The 22,613-nt window shown below is 44.1% G+C and overlaps 1 protein-coding gene across 1 annotated transcript in view; it reads left to right on the top strand.

The window, feature by feature from the left end:
- The window catches only part of SLC12A7 (solute carrier family 12 member 7), a 334,753-nt gene that overhangs the window by 288,675 nt on the left and 23,465 nt on the right, over window positions 1-22,613 (top strand). Inside the window, exons 19-20 of the mRNA XM_073332427.2 lie at window positions 16,686-16,855; window positions 17,052-17,183. Of these exons, the coding sequence (XP_073188528.2) occupies window positions 16,686-16,855; window positions 17,052-17,183 (302 nt within the window). The remainder of the gene's footprint in view (window positions 1-16,685; window positions 16,856-17,051; window positions 17,184-22,613) is intronic.

Genomic DNA, 22,613 nt, shown 5'->3' with positions numbered 1-22,613 from the left:
ATGTAGCATCTGTAAGGGCTTTAAATACTGCTTCAGGAAGGACAGGATAGCTAGATTTAAATATCATTAGCCTGCATAGTGTTCCTTCCTCACGTCAGAGGAAGGGGCATGTCGGTGTTAACTGACAATAAGATGATTATGTTTTATGTAAACAAACAGGGCAGGACCTGGTCCTCACTGCTCTGCTAGGAAACAGTTCTACTTTGAGACTTCTGCATTATCAACTCTATACTTCTGAAAGAGGCCTACCTTCCAGGGCCTCAGAATATGCTGGCATGGTCATCTAAGCAAGTTGAAACACCAGAGTGGTCCCTTTGTCCAGACATAGCACAGTCCATTTTCCAGCTCTCAGGAATTCTCCAAGTAGATCTGTTTGCAACAGCAGATAACAGAAAATGTCACCAGTTTTGCTCCGGGAGGGCCCCAGGCCAGGTTTAATAATAGACACTTTCCTGATGCCATGGTCATTGGTCTCATGTATGCCTTTCCCCCTTTGCTTTTTCTACCCAAAGGCCTATCAAGCAAGACAAGGCACTTATACTGATACTTATACTGATCACCCTGCACTGATACTTATACTGATCACCCAGCACTTATACTGATCACCCTGCCATGGCCCCATCAAAACTGATTTTCTGAGGTCTCAGACCTATCTATCTGTTTCCCCCACTGTCAATTCTGCTTCACCTGGACTTGATTTCACAAAATCATGGCTGCCTCCTCCACTCCCACCTTCCGGCCCTTCACCTGATGGCCTGGGGGCTAGGTGGTTAACATCAGCAGAGGAATCCTGCCCTAGAGAAGTTCAGGATGTTCTTCTGAATAGTAGAAAACCATCAACTAGAACTACTTATCTTGCTAAATGGAAAAAGGTTTCCATGTGGTCCTTGCTTCTGTTCAGCACATGCTGGATAGCTTATGATGACTGGAAAAAGGCTAATGTAGTGCCCATCTTTAAAAAAGGGAAGAAGGAGGATCCGGGAAACTACAGGCCAGTCAGCCTCACCTCAGTTCCTGGAAAAATCGTAGAGCAAGTCCTCGAGGAATCAATTTTGAAGCACTTAGAGGAAACGAAAGTGAACCTTAACAGTCAGCATGGATTCACCAAGGACAAGTCATGCATGATGAACCTAACTGCCTTCTAAGACAAGATAACTGGCTCTGTGGATAAGGGGAAAGCAGTGGATGTGTTATTCCATGACTTTAGCAAAGCTTTTGATATGGCCTCCCACAGTATTCTTGCCAGCAAATTAAAGAAGTATAGGCTGGACGAATGGACCATAAGGTGGATAGAAAGCTGGCTAGATCATTCGGCTTAATGGGTAGTGATCAATGCCTCCATGTCTAGTTGGCAGCCAGTATCAAGCGGGGTGCCCCAAGGGTTAGTCCTGGGGCCGGTTTTGTTCAATATCTTCATTAATGATCTGGAGGATGGCGTGGATTGCACCCTCAGCAAGTTTGCAGATGACACGAAAGTGGGAGGCATGATAGATACGCTGGACGGTAGGGGTAGGATACAGAGGGACCTAGAAAAATTAGAGGATTGGGCCAAAAGAAATCTGATGAGGTTCAGCAAGGACAAGTGCAGAGTCCTGCACTTAGGACAGAAGAATCCCATGCACTGCCACAGACTAGGGACCGAGCAGTTAGGCAGTAGTTCTGCAGAAAAGGATCTAGGGGTTACAGTGGACGAGAAGCTGGATATGAGTCAACAGTTTGCTGTTGTTGCCAAGAAGGTCAATGGCATTTTGGGATGTATAGGTAGGGGCATTGCCAGCAGATTGAGGGACGTGATCATTCCCATCTATTCGGCATTGGTGAGGCCTTATCTGGAGTACTGTGTCCAGTTTTGGGCCCCACACTACAAGAAGGATGTGGAAAAATTGGAAAGTGTCCAGCGGAGGGCAACAAAAGTTATTATGGGGCTGGAACACATGATTTATGAGGAGAGGCTGAGGGAACTGGGATTATTTAGTCTGCAGAAGAGAAGACTGAGGGGGGATTTGATAGCTGCTTTAAACTACCTGAAAGGGGGCTCCAAAGAGGATGGATCTAAACTATTCTCTGGTAGCAGATGACAGAACAAGGAGTAATGGTCTCAAGTTGCAGTGGGGGAGGTTTAGGTTGGATATTAGGAAAAACTTTTTCACTAGGAGGGTGGTGAAGCACTGGAATGGGTTACCTAGGGAGGTGGTGGAATCTCCTTCCTTAGAGGTTTTTAAGGTCAGGCTTGATAAAGCCCTGGCTGGGATGATTTAATTGGGAATTGGTCTCGCTTTGAGCAGGGGGTTGGACTAGATGACCTCCTGAGGTCCCTTCCAACCCTGATATTCTATGATTCTATGATTCTATGTACTTAAAACATCAAGACTGGCAATAAGCTCAATCAGAGTACACTTAAAGAAAAGGAGTACTTGTGGCACCATAGAGACTAACAAATTTATTTGAGCATAAGCTTTCGTGAGGTACAGCTCACTTCATCAGATGCATTCAGTGGAAAATACAGTGGGGAGATTTATATACATAGAGAACATGAAACAATGGGTATTACCATACACACTGTAACCAGAGTGATCACTTGGCACCCTGGCAGCAGGATTGTCTGGCTATGTAGACTCCCTTCTCAGGCCCTACGCTACCAGCACTCCCAGCTATCTTCGAGACACCACTGACTTCCTGAGGAAACTACAGTCCATCGGTGATCTTCCTGAAAACACCATCCTGGCCACTATGGATGTAGAAGCCCTCTACACCAACATTCCACACAAAGAGGGACTACAAGCCATCAGGAACAGCAAACCCGGTGGCTGAACTTTGTGACTTTGTCCTCACCCATAACTATTTCACATTTGCGGACAATGTATACCTTCAAATCAGCAGCACTGCTATGGATAACCGCATGGCCCTACAGTATGCCATCTTTTTTATGGCTGACTTAGAACAACCCTTCCTCAGCTCTTGTCCCCTAATGTCCCTGCTCTACTTGCGCTACATTGATGACATCTTCATCATCAGGACCCATGGAAAAAAGGCCTTGAGGAATTCCACCATGATTTCAACAATTTCCATCCCACCATCAACCTCAGCCTGGACCAGTCCATACAAGAGATCCACTTCCTGGACACTACAGTGGTAATAAGCGATGGTCACATAAACACCACCACCATACCGGAAACCTACTGACCGCTATTCCTACCTACCTGTCTCCAGCTTTCATCCAGACCACACCACACGATCCATTGTCTACAGCCAAGGTCTAGGATACAACCGCATTTGCTCCAACCCCTCAGACAGAGACAAACACCTACAAGATCTCTATCAAGCATTCTTACAACTACAATACCCACCTGCTGAAGTGAAGAAACAGATTGACAGAGCCAGAAGAGTACCCAGATGTCACCTACTACAGGAAAGGCCCAACAAAGAAAATAACAGAACGCCACTAGCCATCACCTTCAGCCCCCAACTAAAACCTCTCCAACGCATCATCAAGGATCTACAACCTATCCTGAAGGACGACCCATCACTCTCACAGATCTTGGGAGACAGGCTAGTCCTTGCTTACAGACAGCCCCCCAACCTGAAGCAAATACTCACCAGCAACCACACACCACACAACAGAACCACTAACCCAGGAACCTATCCTTGCAACAAAGCCCGTTGCCAACTGTGCCCACATATCTATTCAGGGGACACCATCATAGGGCCTAATCACATCAGTCACAAAACCAAAAATTTGTGGTTTAGTAAAGCATATCTTTCAGAATGGCATTCAGTCTTCGATAGTTTGCTCCAATAGTTAAGCATTTCATTGTTAAGATTTTGAGCCTTATTTCAAATTTTAATTTGTCTAACTTTTATTTCCAGCCATTGGTTCTTGTTATGCCTTTCTCCACTAGGTAAATGAGCCCCTTAGTACCGGGGTATTTTCTCCCTATGAAGGTATTTATATTCTGTAAGCAAATCACTTCTTAATTTTATTTATTTATGAGGTGTACTGAGTAGTTGAGGCCAGCTGAGACTCATGGCTACATACCAGGGAGCTCCAGGCCATCTGGTACTAGGGCAATCTTAGGGTTGCAATAGTATTTCAATATCTGTCTCACCAATAGCTTACAAAAATAAAATCACTTACCTACTTCTGTTCATTCCTCCATTGTTTATATATGCAAGGACTGTTTAGCCCTTTTTGCCACAGCATCACACTGGAATCTCCTGTTCAGTTGTTTGTCGACTGATACCCCTAACTCCTTTTCAGAATCACGGCTTTCCAGGATTTGTTGTATGTAGTGTTTTTGTAGCCGTGTCAGTCCCAGCATATTAGCAAAACAAAGTGGGTGAGGTAATATCTTTTATTGGACCAACTTCTGTTGGTGAGAGCTAACAGAGGTTTTCTGTCTCACCAACAGAAGTTGGTCCAAAAAAATATTACCTCACCCACCTTGTCTCTTTGTTTTCCAGGAAACAGTCATTCATTACGTAGGCACAGCTAGCATTCTTTGTTCCTTGATGTATACATTTACATTTGGCTGTATTAAAATGCATTTTTGTTTTGCTTACCAAATGATCCAGATCACTCTGAATAACTATCCTATCCTCTTCATATTTTCCTCTTTGCCAATCTTTTTGTCATGTGCAGTTTTGTCAGCAATGATTTTACATTTCCTTCCAGATCATTGATAAAAATATTGAATAGCAAACAGTCTACTACTGATCCACACAGAACCCCACTACAAACCTCCTATTAGTGTGCTATATTTTATCATTAGAATGTGATGGGGTATTGTCAGGGTTCCTTCCCCACTCTGAATTCTGGGGTACAGATGTGGGGACCCACATGAAAGACCCCCTAAGCTTATTCTTACCAGCTTAGGTTAAAACTTCCCCAAGGCACAGATTCCTTTCCTGCCTTGGGATCGCTGTCACCACCAAGTGATTTAACAAACAATCAGGGAAAAGACCACTTGGAGTCCTATTCCCCCCAAAATATTCCCCGAAGCCTACACCCCCTTTCCTGGGGAAAGCTTGAGCAAATATCCTCACCAATTGGTTACAATCCTTCCTGATGCGGGGAGGAGGGGACGCTGATCTGGTTGGGGGAAGCGGGGGAGATAAACTTCCTCTCTGGGAGGGAAAAGCCCCTCAGGCAGGCTTAAACTGGGTGTGGGTGAGAGGGAGACAGCTTTAAGCTGGGCAAGCCTTACTTTCACAGGCATGAGAGCTGGCCATGGAGAAGAGCCCATGGGGAGCTTGAGGCTAGAAGTATTGGTGTTGTGTTCCCCCCTCCTGTCTCCTCACACATGGGGGAAGGGATGCAGCGCCCTGGGACCTGGGTCAGAACCGTAGGGGTTGGGACCTCCCAGACCCCGCATGTGAAGGGTCCAGGCACAGGCAGGGTCCGTGCTGGGGGAGGCTGCTCATTTGCACCTGGGGCTGGGGCTGCAGTGAAGCCCCTCTCACCTCTGGCCGTGGCTGGGCGCACCCAACTGGCTAGACAGAGCATGGGGAGGGGGCAAGCTGCTGGCCCCATTCCAAGTTCACTCATCAGACACAAGGGCAAACTTTTCTTAAAGGAGCCATGTCTTTTGGTTTGTCCCTCTATCCAGCAGTAAGGGGGTCTGCAGCTGGTTTCTCCTGGCTGGAGGGGAGCATAGGTTCTGGAGGAGACACCAGAGTGGGCTGAGAATGGCTGGCTTGCTCCTTGAGAAACACCCGAGCCCGTACTCCCCAACCCCTACTCAGATAGGCCCAGAAGCTGCCATGCGCTAGCTGCTTGTCCCCCCTAGCCCAGCTCCCTCTGCCCTGAAAATTAAAAGGACTCACACATGCCTGCAATGGGAGCCCTCTGGGAGCTTCAGCCACGGCAGGGGAAACAGCTGATAGGCGGGGACTTCGCGCCAAATGGCTGATTGGCTGCAGCCAGCCAAAGAGCTGATGAGGGCTGCTGCCCATGCTAAACAGCTGATTGGCAGTTGCCAACAGCGGATCTCCCCGGTGTGTGCAGAGCACCCACTAATTTTTTTCTGTAGGTGCTCCAGCCCCGGAGCACCCCCAGAGCCGTCACCTATGATCCTGACCTGGCCTGACTCTTGTTCCTGAACTCAAGTTTGTCTTCTGCTTCTGATCTCTCGGTATCCTGAGCCAGCTGAATCTTGACTCCTGTTTTGTGACTGTGGACTCTGGCTCGAACCACTATGTCTGGCTGCCCCTGACTGGGCCGTGACAGCTTGTTCAGACCACAATAACCCTATAGGACTGAGCTCTGTGTGAGAACGATGGACGTAGCAACACCACTACAGCCACCAGAAGCATCAGACTTGCCCAAATGGTCCCTCTGCCTCCAGGTGGATAATCAAGCACTGCAGGCCCAAGCTGCGCAGTTTATCAGGGAAAACCAGCAATTGCCGGAGCAAGTTGCTCCCATTGAGACACCTACTGAGGGAACTACAGAACCCTATTTAAGCCAGCAGCAGGAACAGGAACCTTTCAGAACCACAGGACTCCTCCCTGTTCTGGACTGTATACCTTGTGCATCCTTCTCCCACTCCCACAGCTTGATTTCCTGACACCTTGACCTTGTATGATTCCTAGTATCTGATTCGTGGTTCTGATCTCCTGTCTTCCTCTTGCCTCTTACCCACCAGAATCCTGACCTAGCCCGACTCTGGTTCCTGACTTTTGTTTCTGACCTCAAGTTTGTCTCCTGCTTCTGATCTGCTGGTATCCTGACCCAGCTGATTCTTGACTCCTGTTTCATGAGTGTGGACTTTGGCTCTGACCACTAGGTCTGGCTGCCCATGACCCACCTGTGAGACTAATAATAGTCTAATTCTTTAGTTTCCTGGTGATTGAATCCTGTATCATTTTTTTCCATTATTTTGCCTGGGGTTGACATCACATTATAACAAGCCTGTAATTACCTGGATCAAACCACCTGCTCTTTTTGAATATTTGCACATTACCAATCCTCTGGAATTTCCTTGGTATTCCAATACCAATTCATTAAATAAAAATTAATAGTAGCAGAACAGAGGTCTCCTCAACCAACTCTTTTAAGATTCTTGGATGCAAGCTGCCTGGATTTCCTGATTAAAAAATGTGTATCCTTAGTAGATGCTGTTTTATGTTTTCCTAAATTACTAGTTCATCATCTTCCTGTGATATGAATACATCATCCTGCTTCTTTCCAAATACAGAACATATATTTATTGAACACTTCTGCCTTTTCTACATCATTATTAACATTTTTACCATTTCCCTCTCGTGATATGATATTTTTTGGTTTCTGACATAATTCACGTTATCCTTGACCCAGCTATCCATGGATTTTTCCCTGATATCTTTAGCATCCCTTATTAGTTTACTTATCTTATCAATATCTAATTTTATATTGATTACTGTCTACTTTCCCTTTTTTTCATTTGTTACATATGAAAGTGTTTGTAGCTGTGTTGGTCCAAGAATATAAGAGGCAAGGAAGTAGATTGTATCTTTTATTGGACCAACTTCTGTTGGTGAAAGAGAAAAGCTTTTGAACAATATACAGCTTTTCTTCAGATCCGCTGTTGCTTAAAAGCTTTTCTCTTTCATCAAGAGAAGTTGGTCCAATAAAAAAGGTAATAACTTCACCCACCTAATCTCTCATATATGAGGGTGGACTGATATAAGTCAAAATGATTTAAAACACTGATTTTAACCATGATTTAATTCAGCAAGCACAAAGTGTTGATTTCACTCCTTAGTTTTGCATTTGTACTTTTCAGTTATTTTCCTAAAGACCGGTTGATTCTAATTCGTTGATAACCATTAAAACATCTTGATTTGCAATTAAATATAAGCCTTTACATAAATTAGGTACTTATTTTTGTAGGAGGATACACTATGGCTTGGTCTACACTATAAAGTTAGGTAGACATGAGTCACTTTGCATTAACCCATTTGTGCATGTGTCTACAATGAAATTTGTCTTTGCCTGACATAAGTGCCCCATTATGGTGATAAAACCACCTCCCCTGAAAAGTGTTGAGCCATGGTTGACCTACTGAGGTTAATGCTGTTCAAGTGTAGGCACTCCGTGACTTGACAGTGACCTAAAGTTAGCAGTTAGTGACGTAAAGTTAGCAGTTCTCCTGCAATGCTCCATTTCCTGCAACGCTGGCCATTCTGGTCATAATTGTGAACTCCATTGCTCAGGGGTCACAGAAACCAGAAGCCACTGCCATGGATTTTTGGAATGCCTTTTCCTGATTGCTCACTTTACTGAGTATACCTAGTGGCTCTCCCTCGTGTTCAACTGCCAACTAGCCATGATACTAGGAGTAGGATACTAGATCTGCTGCCTTCACAGTGAGCTGTATGCCATACCTGGTGGAGACCCCACCAGGACCCCACTACCATGGATACCTCAGAGGACGCAAGACCACCCACACCATGAACAGTGAGGAAGAGCAGAGGGAAGACAGAAATGTTTGAGACACCTCCACAGTTTAGCCAGTCCCACCAGCTGAGCACGGGTACACCCAGTGAAGAGGCAGTGACCTCAGGTAAGTGTGTGCATGTGTTTTTCCTTACAGTGCTTAAATATAAAGATGGCACCTGGCCCATCCGCAAGACACACACATTGCTGTTTCATTCTTTTACTAGTACGAGAAAAGGTAGCAGTACAAAAAATAGAAGTAGAGTTGGTATGTGCTTTTCATTCCCTTTTTGGGTTAGGTGGGTGTGGGGAGAAGAGGGTACCATGCGGAGCAGTTTGTTTATATACACAGAGATGCCCATTGTATCTTCCTGAGAGATCTCTGAAATTTTCATGGAGATACTCTGCAATCCAGTCCCAAAGGCTTCTAGGGATGGCTACCTTATTTCTTCCTCTGAGATAGGACACTTTCCCACATCAGTCTGCAATGAGTTCAGCTGGCACCATTACAGTACACAGGCTAGTGGCATGCAGGCCCAGGGGGTGAGGCCCAGGCCTCAGGAGTGAGATATCAGCTAAAATCACCACCAGCTTTGGAAAATAGTGCCAATATTCAATGCCATTGCCCTATATTCATACCCATGGAAGGTGGACCAACATTTTATTGTTTCATGCAATTAAAATTCTTTCTCTTTCCCCACTCCCAATCCCTATGGTTGGAGCTGGAGAGCAGTGCTCTGCAGAGGGTTCCCAAGGCTGAAGTGTCAATAGTTATGTCTTATTACACTTTTTTATGGGGGTAAGGGAAGGGAATTTTGAAACGTGTCTCTCCCTTTCTGTTGTGACTATAAATCCAATGACACATCTCTGTTTTTATCAGCAGCTTCTGGCGTGGCGGCCTGGAGGTGTACCCTCTCCAGATCCCCAGAACACCTGACCTTGATGAGAAGGAAAGAGAAGAGGACTAGGAGGATGTGTTCTGTGAGATCCTGCAAGCCAGTGCTGCATAGGACTGTAAACAAAGGGCCTGGAGGGTCAACATGGCAGATGGCCTGTAGAAGGGAAGAGGAGACAGGAGAAAGGCCTGGGAACCCCATAAGGACATGCAGTGATATGCATTTGAACATAATGAGTCTTCTGAGGCAGCAGCATATCCAAATGCTGCAGACCCTGGTTGACCTACAGGTCCCAAAATCCTAAAGTCTCCACCCTTTTCAGTTCTTTGAGAACTCCATGGTAGCATCTCCTTACATTCCCAACATACCACTTGGTATCACATGCTGCATCCTTACTCCTACCACTCCATGCCAGGGAACAGCAAAGAAAACCACAACTTCACACACCCTGACCTGTGAGAACTATGGTTAATGTATGAGTAGTCACAATGGACTATACTTGTGCACTGAAGCAGACAGAAATGTTTGTTGCCTTTCCAATTTCAAAATCCGAGTCTGTTAATTTATGTTAAAGGTTTGTAATGCATTGCCTCTTGTTTTTTGCGCATTGTTAAACTGCACTCTTTTTGCCACTCAAGAAATTTCTGTTTATGGAAAATTGAATTATCTTTATTAGTTTACAACCCATATTGCAGAATGCATACGAATACTCAAAGCACCCAGCACTTGTAAAGCACCACAGAACTCCTAGTTCAAGAAAACACACAGTCCAATATTTATAATGGTACAGCAAACGTAACATAATCCATAGTTTCAATAAAACATCTAGTCAAATTTATAAATGTACCTGAATCATAATTCCTAACAGAACGCAAAACTCCTGGCCCAGAAACCACTGCAACACAGAACAATGGCTGACTGTTAAAGTGCTCTTTCAAAACTTTCTTCAGTTGCACAGTTCCTTGTTAAGCACTTGTAACAGCCTCACTGTTTGACTCACTGTTCAAAGTCAGCAGACAGCTGCTCCACCTCTGCTCTCCACCCTGGCAGCAGCTTTTCTCCCTTTTGCCTCACAGATATTATGTAGGACACAACAGGCAGCTACCCATTGGGATATTTTTGTCACTGAGATCCATTGTATTGAGTAAACACCTTCAGTCTATTAAAATCACATTTGACTGTCATTCTGAACCTGCTGAGGTAGTAGCTGAATCATTTCTTGGTGCTGGTTGAGGTAGCCACACACAGCTTCATGAGCCAGGGAAACAAGGGATAGACTGGGTCCCCCTGAATCACTATTGTCATTGCCATATTGTCAGTGGTAGTCTGCCGGTTGGGAAAGAATGTCCCGGCTTGCAGCTTTCTGACCAGTCCTGTGTTTTTAAAGATGCAAGCACATCTTCCCTGACCAGTCCACAGTAATACTGGTGAAGTATCTCTGGTGATCCACCAAAGCTTGCATATCCATAGAAAAATAGAGCTTTCTTTTGATGTACTCTGTGCCAACGTAGGATATGTGTACCATCTATCACCCTACCAGAATTTGGGAACCCCATTTGCTGCTAATTTATCCACTGTGTCCTGCACATTGTTAAGAGTCACAGTTCTGTGTAATAGGAGATAATTAATAGCCCACATGACAACAACCACCACTGTAGATTTTCCAACTCCAAAATGTTTTCCAACTGACCAGTAGTAATCCAGTGTTGCACACTTCCAGAGTGTAAGCACCACTCGCTTCTCCACTGTCAATGGAACTTTCATTTTGGTATCCCTGTTCTACAGGGCTATGGTGGGCTCAGCACATAGATCCAAAGATGTGATCTTTCACATCTGCAGTTTGTCATCCCACACTTGAATTATGATGCAAACCCACCAGTCAGTGTTAATTTCTCAGGCCCAGAAGTGGCACTCCACTGTCAGCAGCGGCTCCATGAACTCCATCAACAATCTTGAATTGTTGTTTGCTGTGTCCCTGAGCAAACTGTTTTTGCAGTACTTCTTGTGGGTCTGTAAATACAGGAGAATTGTGTGTCCTGTATTTCCAGTGTTTGAGAGAATAGTGCAGACCTCTGTGGGACTCAATGTGTCTGTCAAAGATAATGGACACCAAAAAGTGCTGAGTGTGTTGGTGGGAAAATTTTTTAAAAGCACAAAAATTCTGGGATATGGATAGCATGGAATAAGTTGCATGCTGGAAACTTAACTCCTAGCTCCCAGAGATCTTTGGGCAAGTCATTTCTGTCCCAGAACATATTGCAAACATTTCCTAAAAGGCACCATGTCAGATGGTGGCACATGGTACACTGATACCTAGCTGTGATGAACTGCATTGTGCATTGACACAAGAACTCCTGGTGAGTACACACAATGCCAACGCAAGGAGCAAATTATGCACGAGTGATATACAAATTTTGACAGCTGAATGCCAATATAACTTGCATCAACAAAATTTATAGTGCAGATGTAGTGTAGTGTGGCCGATAGATATACACATAATATATATATATATATTATTTAAGCAGTTATCATAGAATCATAGAATACCAGGGTTGGAAGGGACCTCAGGAGGTCATCTAGTCCAAACCCCTGCCCAAAGCAGGACCAATCCCCAACTAAACCATCCCAGCCAGGGCTTTGTCAACCCTGACCTTAAAAACTTCTAAGGAAGGAGATTCCACCACCTCCCTAGGTAACACATTCCATTGTTTCACCACCCTCCTAGTGAAAAAGTTTTTCCTAATATCCAACCTAAACCTCCCGCACTGCAACTTGAGACCATTACTCCTTGTTCTGTCATCTGCTACCACTTAGAACAGTCTAGATCCATCCTCTTTGGAACCCCCTTTCAGGTAGTTGAAAGCAGCTATCAAATCCCCCCTCATTCTTCTCTTCCACAGACTAAACAATCCCAGTTCCCTCAGCCTGTCCTCATAAGTCATGTGTTTCAGTACCCTAATCATTTTTATTGCCCTCCGCTGGACGCTTTCCAATTTTTCCACATCCTTCTTGTAGTGTGGGGCCCAAAACTAGAGACAGTACTCCAGATGAGGCCTCACCAATGTCTAATAGAGGGGAACGATCACATTCCCTCGATCTGCTGGCAATGCCCCTACCTATACATCCCAAAATGCCATTGACCTTCTTGGCAACAAGGGCACACTGTTGACTCATATCCAGCTTCTCGTCCACTGTAACCCGTAGGTCCTTTTCTGCACAGCTGCTGCCTAGCCATTCGGTCCCTAGTCTGTAGCAGTGCATGGGATTCTTCCGTCCTAAGTGCAGGACTCTGCACTTCTCCTTGCTGAACCTCATCAGATTTCTTTTGGCCCAATCCTCTAATTTGTCTAGGTCCCTCTATATCCTATCCCTACCCTCCAGCGTATCTACCTCTCCTCCCAGTTTCGTGTCATCTGCAAACTTGCTGAGGGTGCAATCCACACCATCCTCCAGATCATTTATGAAGATATTGAACAAAACCGGCTCCAGGACCGACCCTTGGGGCGCTCCACTTGATCCTGGCTGCCAACTAGACATGGAGCCATTGATCATTACCCGTTGAGCCCGACAATCTAGCCAACTTTCTATCCACCTTATAGTCCATTCATCCAGCCCATACTTCTTTAACTTGCTGGCAAGAATTCTGTGAGAGACGGTCTCAAAAGCTTTGCTAGAGTGAAGGAACAATACGTTCACCGCTTTCTTCTCATCCACAGAGCCAGTTATCTCTTCATAGAAGGCAATTAGATTAGTCAGGCATGACTTGCCCTTGGTGAATCCATGCTGACTGTTCCTGATCACTTTCCTCTCCTCTAAGTGCTTCAGAATTGATTCCTTGAGGACCTGCTCCATGATTTTTCCGGGGACTGAGGTAAGGCTGACTGTCCTGTAGTTCCCAGGATCCGCCTTTCTCCCTTTTTTAAAGATGGGCACTACATTAGCCTTTTTCCAGTCGTCCGGGAGTTCCCCCGATCGCCATGAGTTTTCAAAGATAATGGCCAATGGCTCTGCAATCACATCCGCCAACTCCTTTAGCACTCTCGGATGCAGCGCATCCGGCCCCACGGACTTGTGCTCGTCCAGCTTTTCTAAATAGTCCTGAACCACTTCTTTCTCCACAGAGGGCTGTTCACCTCCTCCCCATGCTGTGCTGCCAAGTGCAGTAGTCAGGGAGCTGACCTTGTTTGTGAAGACAGAGGCAAAAAAAGCACTGAGTACATTAGCTTTTTCCACATCCTCCGTCACTAGGTTGCCTCCCTCATTCAGTAAGGGGCCCACGCTTTCCTTGTCTTTTTCCTTGTTGCTAACATACCTGAAGAAACCCTTCTTGTTACTCTTAACTTCTCTTGCTAGCTGCAACTCCAGGTGTGATTTGGCTTTCCTGCATGCCCGAGCATACTCTTCCCTGGTCATTCGTCCAATCTTCCACTTCTTGTATGCTTCTTTTTTGTGTTTAAGATCTGCAAGGATTTCACTGTTAAGCCAAGCTGGTCGCCTGGCATATTTACTATTCTTTCTACACATTGGGATGGTTTGTCCCTGTAAGCTGAGTAAGGATTCTTTAAAATATAGCCAGCTGTCCTGGACTCCTTTCCTCCTCATGTTATTCTCCCAAGGGATCCTGCCTATCAGTTCCCTGAGGGAGTCAAAGTCCGCTTTTCTGAAATCCAGGTCTGTATTCTGCTGCTCTTCTTTCTTCCCTGTGTCAGAATCCTGAACTCGACCATCTCATGGTCACTGCCTCCCAGGTTCCCATCCACTTTAGCTTCCCCTACTTATTCTTCCCGGTTTGTGAGCAGCAGGTCAAGAAGAGCTCTGCCCCTAGTTGGTTCCTCCAGCACTTGCACCAGGAAATTGTCCCCTACATTTTCCAAAAACTTCCTGGATTGTCTGTGCACTGCTGTATTGCTCTCCCAGCAGATATCAGGGTGATTGAAGTCTCCCATGAGAACCAGGGCCTGTGATCTAGTAACTTCTGCGAGTTGCCGGAAGAAAGCCTCGTCCACCTCATCCTCCTGGTCCGGTGGTCTATAGCAGACTCCCACCATGACATCACCCTTGTTGCTCACACTGCTCAACTTAATCCAGAGACTCTCAGGTTTTTCTGCAGTTTCATACCGGAGCTCTGAGCAGTCATACTGCTCCCTTACATACAATGCAACTGCCCCACCTATTCTGCCCTGCCTGTCCTTCCTGAACAGTTTATATCCATCCATAACAGTACTCCAGTCATGTGAGTTATCCCACCAAGTCTCTGTTATTCCAATCACATCATAATTCCTTGACTGTGCCAGGACTTCCCGTTCTCCCTGCTTGTTTCCCAGGCTTCTTGCATTTGTGTATAGGCACTTGAGATAAGTCTTTGATCGTCCCCCCTTTCTCAGTATGAGGCAAGAGCCCTCCCCTCTCGCACGCTCCTGCTCGTGTTTCCTCCCGGTATCGCACTTCCCCACTTACCTCAGGGCTTTGGTTTCCTTCCCCCGGTGAACCTAGTTTAAAGCCCTCCTCACTAGGTTAACCAGCGTGCTTGCGAAGATGCTCTTCCCTCTCTCCGTTAGATGGAGCCCGTCTCTGCCTAGCACTTCTCCTTCTTGGAACACCATCCCATGGTCAAAGAATCCAAAGCCTTCTCTCCGACACTACCTGCGTAGCCATTCATTGACTTCCACGATTCGACAGTCTCTACCCAGGCCTTTTCCTTCCACGGGGAGGATGGATGAGAAGACCACTTGCGCCTCAAACTCCTTTATCCTTCTTCCCAGAGCCATGTAGTCTGCAGTGATCCGCTCAAGGTCATTCTTGGCAATATCATTGCTACCCATGTGGAGAAGCAGGAAGGGGTAGAGATCCGAGGGCTTGATGAGTCTCAGCAATCTCTCCATCACATCGTGAATCCTAGCTCCTGGCAAGCAGCAGACTTCTTGGTTTTCCCAGTCAAGACGGCAGATAGATGACTCAGTCCCCCTCAGGAGAGAGTCCCCGACCACCACCACCTGCCTCCTCCTCTTGGGAGCGGTGGTTGTGGAACCCCCAACCCTAGGACAGCACATCTCATGCTTTCCAATCGGCGGAGTCTCCTTCTGTTCCCTTCCCTCAGATGTATCATCTGGTCCACTCTCCGCATTAGTACCTGTGGAGAGAACATGAAAACGGTTGCTTACCTGTATCTGCATTGCTGGTACATGGACGCTCCCCTTTCTTCTTCTGGAGGTCACATGCTGCCAAATTTCTTCACCGTCCTCCTGTCCCCGCAGTGCAGCCTGCTCTGAATCTTCAGAACGTTGTGTCCGTAGAAGCGTATCCTGACGTCTGTCCAGGAAATCTTCGGTTTCTGTTATGCAATGCAGGGTCGATACCTTATATAGCTTAACATATATTTATTCAAATTTTTATGCTTTAAATCTTTTTATTATGTTAGAAAATGGTGAATGACACATTTCTTGTTTACTAGATGCTGATTAAATTTTTACTCATAATTTCTGTCACTCTGCTTTTGGATGGAAATTGGAATTCAATTTAAAATGAACAAAAACGTGATTTCCATATTTTTTTATTAGTTAACTAAACTATCTTAAGTGTATTGAATACAAAAGAAGAAAAAGTAAGTTTATCAGAACTTGCTTTGCATTGAAAACTAACTGGTTTATTAAAGCTAACTGTTATTAAAACTAACTGGTTTATTAAGATACTAAAGTATTATCTTTAGTTAGTGAACTGAACTAATTGTTTCTGGTCATCATGCCCTTCCATATTTTTGAACTAGTTGATCTCATCCTCTTGCACCTAGTTTATATTCAGAGATTAGAAGAAGGAAACAAATTTTCCTGCTTTTTCAACCTCCAGTTATTTTCTCAACTTTCAACTGATCTAGTTGAAAAACTGAAAAGAAAGATAGTACCGGTATTATCTCTGCACCTGTGGAAGAGGATACTGCTGTCAAAGCCGAATTAACACTTTACCAAACTCTGTTTCCAGGTGCTTAGCCAGTGACTTCCACCAGTTCTGTGGTCTGACTTTCTTTAAAACTTCAGCAGCACAAATATACCATGTCAATGTTATTTTTAAATTTAATTTACATTATTTTAAGTTATGGTATTAATATAGGTTGGCATATTTTCAAATTTCAAATAGGTTTATTTTTCAAATAAAGAAATCTTATTTAAATTAAACAATCAATTTTGAAAAAATGGTTAATTTTTATCCACCTTGTGTGGATGTGGATGTGTGAGATTGCTGTCTTTGCTTCCTCTCTTAAGCAGGATAGGCTTTTAACCAGAATTATCCTCTTTCACAATAGTGGCATTGTGGATTTTTGGCCATCTAATAGTCTTCTTCAGCAACTCCGAATTTTCATTCAAATTTTCTGATTTCAGATACAGTCCGAGAAACAACAGCAGCACAACAAGCTCTACTGGTCGCTAAAAACATTGATTTGTTTCCAACAAATCAAGAGCGCTTTTCTGAAGGGAATGTAGATGTGTGGTGGATTGTTCATGATGGTGGCATGCTGATGTTGCTTCCTTTCCTGCTTCGACAACACAAGGTACCGTATATGACTCAAAAAGGGAAATCTTGTCTTAGAAAATGAGTAGGAATGACTTTTTTTTCCACTAAGCATTACATAAAATTACTAAATAAATTCTTATATACTTTTTTACTTAGCTGTTTAAAGGACTGTGAACAGAAGGGGAAAAATTATTTCTACGTTTGTCATATAAAATGCCTTTTCCCTTACATAGGTGTGGAGAAAATGCAAAATGCGTATCTTCACTGTTGCCCAAATGGATGACAACAGCATTCAAATGAAAAAGGACCTTCAGATATTTTTGTATCATCTTCGACTTAATGCTGAGGTGGAGGTTGTTGAAATGGTAAGCTCCTATATATTTTATCTGTTACCTGAAAACCTTGAACTAAACTTGGAAGTTCTTCTTCAGACTCCTAGAATTTCTTTTGCCTAATGACATTTGGAGGGTAAACTAAGTAAGGGATTGTAGTATTTGGCCTAAAATGGCAGGAAAAGCAAAATTTAATGTTCCTACAGCAATGTTAACTCAACCACATAATGCATCCTATATATTTTATGGTGTATTTTTTACAATATAAGCAGTAATAGGTCACACATAGGTCAAATACTGCACATATGCAATATGGTTGAGTTAAGGTTCCATATTGTACCTTAACACGTGTGTTTTCTGACTGTGATTTTAACTGGGCAACCTTAATATTGCATTACCATAAATTTTTGTATTTCATTTCCTAGTTACTTTAAAAGAGTGGAGAGAAAAAATTCCCTGTTGTTGTTTTATAAATATAAATTACACACAGAAAACTATATTAAAAATACTCAAAACTAAGGAAAGAGAGAATTCATGTTGCCTGCAATCTCAGTTTGACCCCCTTGTACGTATGCTTTATGATACAGGTTTTAATTACATGATCACAAACTATTTTTTCCATAAGACCCCGCCTCATTCAGTGCACAAGATGGAAAATATTCATTGAATGAGCAGCTATTCAAAATTTTGTTTTATCCATAGAGTTTAATGTGTGACCCCCGTTTTGTTCACTGTACACTATTCAAACCCTACTATGAATACAGAATTATGAATTTCCTCATAGTCTTTTCTTTGGCACTGATTAGAATAAGTATTGAAGTGCTTCAGCAACATTAATTAATTTTCATAATACCCCATGAGACTGGGGCTATTATTCCTATTTATAAACTCAGGCACAAAGAAATTAAGGCAAACATTGTCAAAAGTGTCCACTAATTTTGGGTCCCCAATCTGAGATGATTATGGCCTCATTTTTAAGTGATTTTAGTATTGTACAGCACTTTATATGTTCAAAGCACAGCTCCAATTGACTTCAGCTGTAGGTGTGAATGTTCAGAGCTTCTGCAAATCAGGCCCCAGATACCTCATGTTGGGCTAAAAAAAAAGAGGAACACACAATTAGTGACACCTGGGAAAAGTTTGGTCAACATAACTTGCCTAGTATAGGAATTCACTGGCAGAGATGAAGATTTGAAACCAGTTCTCCAGGGCAGCATTCAGTTGCCTTAGCCATATGACCATTATTTCTCTTCCTGTAATCCCCTGCCTCATTGACTACACACCTTCCAATTTCTGCAACAAATGAGGCAGGAGAACAAACAAAGAACAATAGTCTGTGATCACTACACACACAGGGGGCTGAATTACATTTGCACTGTCATAGTCAGGAAGGAGACATGCTGTAGTGCTCTGTATTAGAGTTTCTTAAGGGTGATGGCTTCATGCCCAGACATATTGAATTTCTTTAGCTCCAGGCAGAAGGTGACAGAGATGGGTATATCTAAGGCCAAGTCATCATCCACCATGATGTGACAGACTGTTCTAGCCAACAGGAGATGGTAGAAAGTTGTGGATGCTGCTATGTGAGAGCTTGTGATGAGCAAGGAATCCAAAAATAAGTTCTAAATGTCTCCTTTCCCAGTCAGTCCCATTCTGCCCCCCAACTCTGGCTTACAGTCTCCACATCCAATCTCAGTCTTTCCACCCCTACTCTCAGTATTTCCACCCCTACTCTCAGTCTCCTCACTAGGTTCGATGTCCTAATTCCCTTACACCTTCCCACCCTAGGCTCCTTGTCCCTGTCTCCTTCCAAGCCACTCTCCCTCTTCTCCACTTCCTTCTCAGTCCCAATCTACTACCTCCACCTCCCTCTCCCTCTTGTCCCTTCTGCATTCAGTCAGGCAGCTTCCTCCTCCACATTACCTGGGCCCAGCAAAGGAGCCTTGAGGGCATAAGAGAGATTGTCTTCCTGCTATCAGTTACAATGCTCAGTGGAGAGCAGGAGCAGGAATTGCAGGAAGTCCTTCTCAGCCTCTGAATCTCTGGGATGGAGCATGTTCAGTCCCTCTGTGGCAATGGTGCATGTGCAGTCCAATAAGAACATAGGAGCTGTGAGGGATGGAGCATGCCTAATTCAGAAGGGATTTTCTGGTAATCTAGCTGCCAAATTCTAAGAGCATGAGATTTTTCAAAGGTTTATAACTTGGCCAAATTTGGGGAGATTTTTACAGGAATGGAAAAAGGCACATCCCTGATGACAGGGTGACATCTATGCCAAATTTCAAGCCCTTGCTTCAAAGCATAGAAGAGCTAGAGCTTTTCAATGAAATGGTTGTAAGAATTTTCTTAACACAAGCAAAATGTATTTGGCTACCTATGCCAACCTATCACAAATAAAATAAAATCAGACAAAAACATTGACAAAAAGATTCACTGCCAACAAAAGATTCTCCTAGCTCTTAGTTTTAAATTCCCACTCAATATCCATGTTTTCTTGATCAAGGGTCTCTAACAACATTTTTTTTAAATAAGCTGTCATTTTACCCTCCCTCTTCGTCTCGCCCCCGCCCCACCCGCTGGTGGTATTTACCATCCACTCCAAAAGTGTCTCCAAAATATTTTCCCATTGATTTTCACCAACATATAGGGGCATGTACCTAATTTAGAGGTGTCAGCTTCTCCATCACTTCAGTGAGCAATGCCAGTGGAAAGTCAAGCAGAGAAGACTCCATTTTTCCCTACTAGGCAGAGTCAGAAATTGCTATGTGTGGTTCCAAGCTATTTTATCCACAAAATAATTTGAAGATTCCTTGAAGCAAAAATGCACAATCCTGTCCTCTGAAGTAAGCAAACCCTGATTAAGCCAAGTGCTTTACCACCTGAAACTGCTTCTCTAGTTGGAATTTTGAAGCTGCTTTGGTGGATGTGAAGAAACAGAGCCACAGCAAAACTTTGCAAAAATTCTCTACGTTGCTATTGGTCAAAGTGTCAGCAGGACTTCCAACACCAGCAGTTTACCCATCTTCCTTCTTGGTTCATGAGTTGCAGGTCTCCAGCGAGGATGAAGCTGAAGAGATGATACTTAAGAGTCACTCTCTGGTTACTCAAGGATAAAAAATTATTGGAATGTCTTAGAGGCCTCATTAGTACAGTGCCTCTCAGCAAAACAGTATTCATTCTGTGCACCTTCTGAAACCTAGTAGAATGCCTCACCCTCTGAGACTATGCAATTAAAACAGCTCCTTCATTCCAGGGGGGAGAGGTTCCCCTGGATGTGGCATGACATGGTTGCCATCTCCACACATTCCCAATCCAACCCAAGCATAAGTTCCAGAGTGAGCCAAAAAACAGAAACAAGGAGTCTGGTGGCACCTTAAAAGCTAACAGATTTATTTGGGCATAAGCTTTCGTGGGTAAAAAACCACTTTTTCAGATGTATGGAGTGAAAATTACAGATGCAGGAATTATATACTGACACCTGAAGAGAAGGGAGTTACCTCACAAGTGGAGAACCAGTGTTGACAGGGCTAATTCAATCAGGGTGGACGTAGTCTACTCCCTATAATAGATGAGGAGGTGTCAATTCCAGGAGAGGCAAAGCTGCTTTTGTAATGAGCCAGCCACTCCCTGTTGCTATTCAAGCCCAAATTAATGGAGTTAAATTTGCAAATGAATTTTAGTTCTGCTGTTTCTCTTTGAAGTCTGTTTCTGAAGTGTTTTTGTTCAAGTGTCAATACTTTCAAATCTGTTATAGAATGTCCAGGAAGACTGAAGTGTTCTCCTACTGGCTTTTGTATGTTACCATTTAAAAGAATAAATGGACACAAATCGGACATCAGGAATCGTAACATACAAAAGATTCCAGAAGGTGCTCTGAGCCCTCCAAATATGAATTTTCTGGGGTCTCTTCCCCTACTCACCTCCTCAGTGGGCCTGTTGAAATCCCTGGACAGCCTGTGGGCACCAACTCAATGGGGTTCTCATCTTCATGTTTCATGTTTAGACATTCCTCAGGCTCCACGACAACCACCAGCATCACAACTCCAAATAAATCCTCCTCCTTCCTGGGGGACGCAGTGATGCCACCACCACCTTCCTATGCAGATGATTTTAGGTTGTTCTGGGGCAGAATTGGAGAATCTTTTCAACCTTTCACTGAAGAGTACAAGAATCCCAGCACTTTGTCATGGACTTTCTTCATACCACCCCCTCAAGCCAAGATTGCACTGCCTGTTAACCAGGCACTCTTCTCACTAGCCCGTAATATGTGGTAGACCCCTGCCACTTTTGCACCTACCTGCAAATGGGCAGACAAAAAATATTACATACCAGCCAAGGAACTGTAATATTTTTTCTCTTATCCCATTCCCAACTCCTTGGTAGTGGATACAGCTAACGAGATAAACCACCGAGCTCGCTCAAGATCCACACCTTCTGATAAAGGAGGATGTTATTCTTCCACTACTCTCCATTTTGAGGTGGCAGATTATCAAGCCCTGATGGCAAAATATGGTTTTAACAGTTCTATTTCAAACCCATGGAACCTCCTCCAAGGAGGCCCAGACTCCAAAAGAGAGTACCAGCTCAAACAGCAACCCTCCTTACCCAGGCCCCCTTCCAAATGACTGTTTTGACAATTTGGTCAAGGGCCACAAACAATCCCCTTCTGTGGATTTGCTGACCAAACCAGTCTTCCACTTCCCCTTTAGGGACCACATGTCACAATTTTACCTTCTTGGGAGCTTATCACCACTGACAGGTGGATTTTAAAGGTGGAGGCTACGGGATATTCTATCCATTTCTATGCTATGCCTCTCTCCCATCCCCATCCCTCTCATGAGAATCTTTTAAAGCAGGAGGTTCAATCCCTACAGCAGTTGGAGATGATAGTCAGTTCCCCCAGAATTTGTGGGAAAAGGGTTTTATTCCAAATAGTTCTGGTTCCCAAAACAACATGGTTAGAGACTGATCATAGACCTCTGGAACCTGAATACTTACATCCTTTCACAGCACTTCAGGATGGTGACTTTTACTTCCATAAACCCAGCCCTGAATCAAGAGGTTGGTTTATTGCCCTCAGCCAGCAACACACATATTTTCACAGTGCTGTGCACCCTTCCTTCAACTTTCTCTGCACTTCTTCATTGGCTCAGAATGCTATTAATACCTGTGTTTCCCTTCAGACTCTCCCAGCCCCATGGGTCTTTACAACAGTCTTCTCAGTAGTGGCAACTCACCTGTGTCAAGACAGTATTAAAGTCTTCCCCATCTGGACAACTGGCTTCTGAAGGGGCACTCTGCTTTAGAGGTCCAGTCTACAGCCAACAAGGCTCTAATGCTGTTCCAATTCCAGGGCCTTCGTATCAACCTGAAAAGTCCACATTAACACCTGTTCAATGGATAGACTTCACTACCACAGGGCGGATTCTCTGATATATCCAGTCTGGTCACTACCCTCCAGCT

Source organism: Lepidochelys kempii, chromosome 2, assembly GCF_965140285.1.
Source record: "Lepidochelys kempii isolate rLepKem1 chromosome 2, rLepKem1.hap1, whole genome shotgun sequence".
Classification (NCBI taxonomy): Eukaryota; Metazoa; Chordata; order Testudines; family Cheloniidae; genus Lepidochelys; species Lepidochelys kempii.
This window is presented reverse-complemented; position numbering and strand designations above follow the sequence as displayed.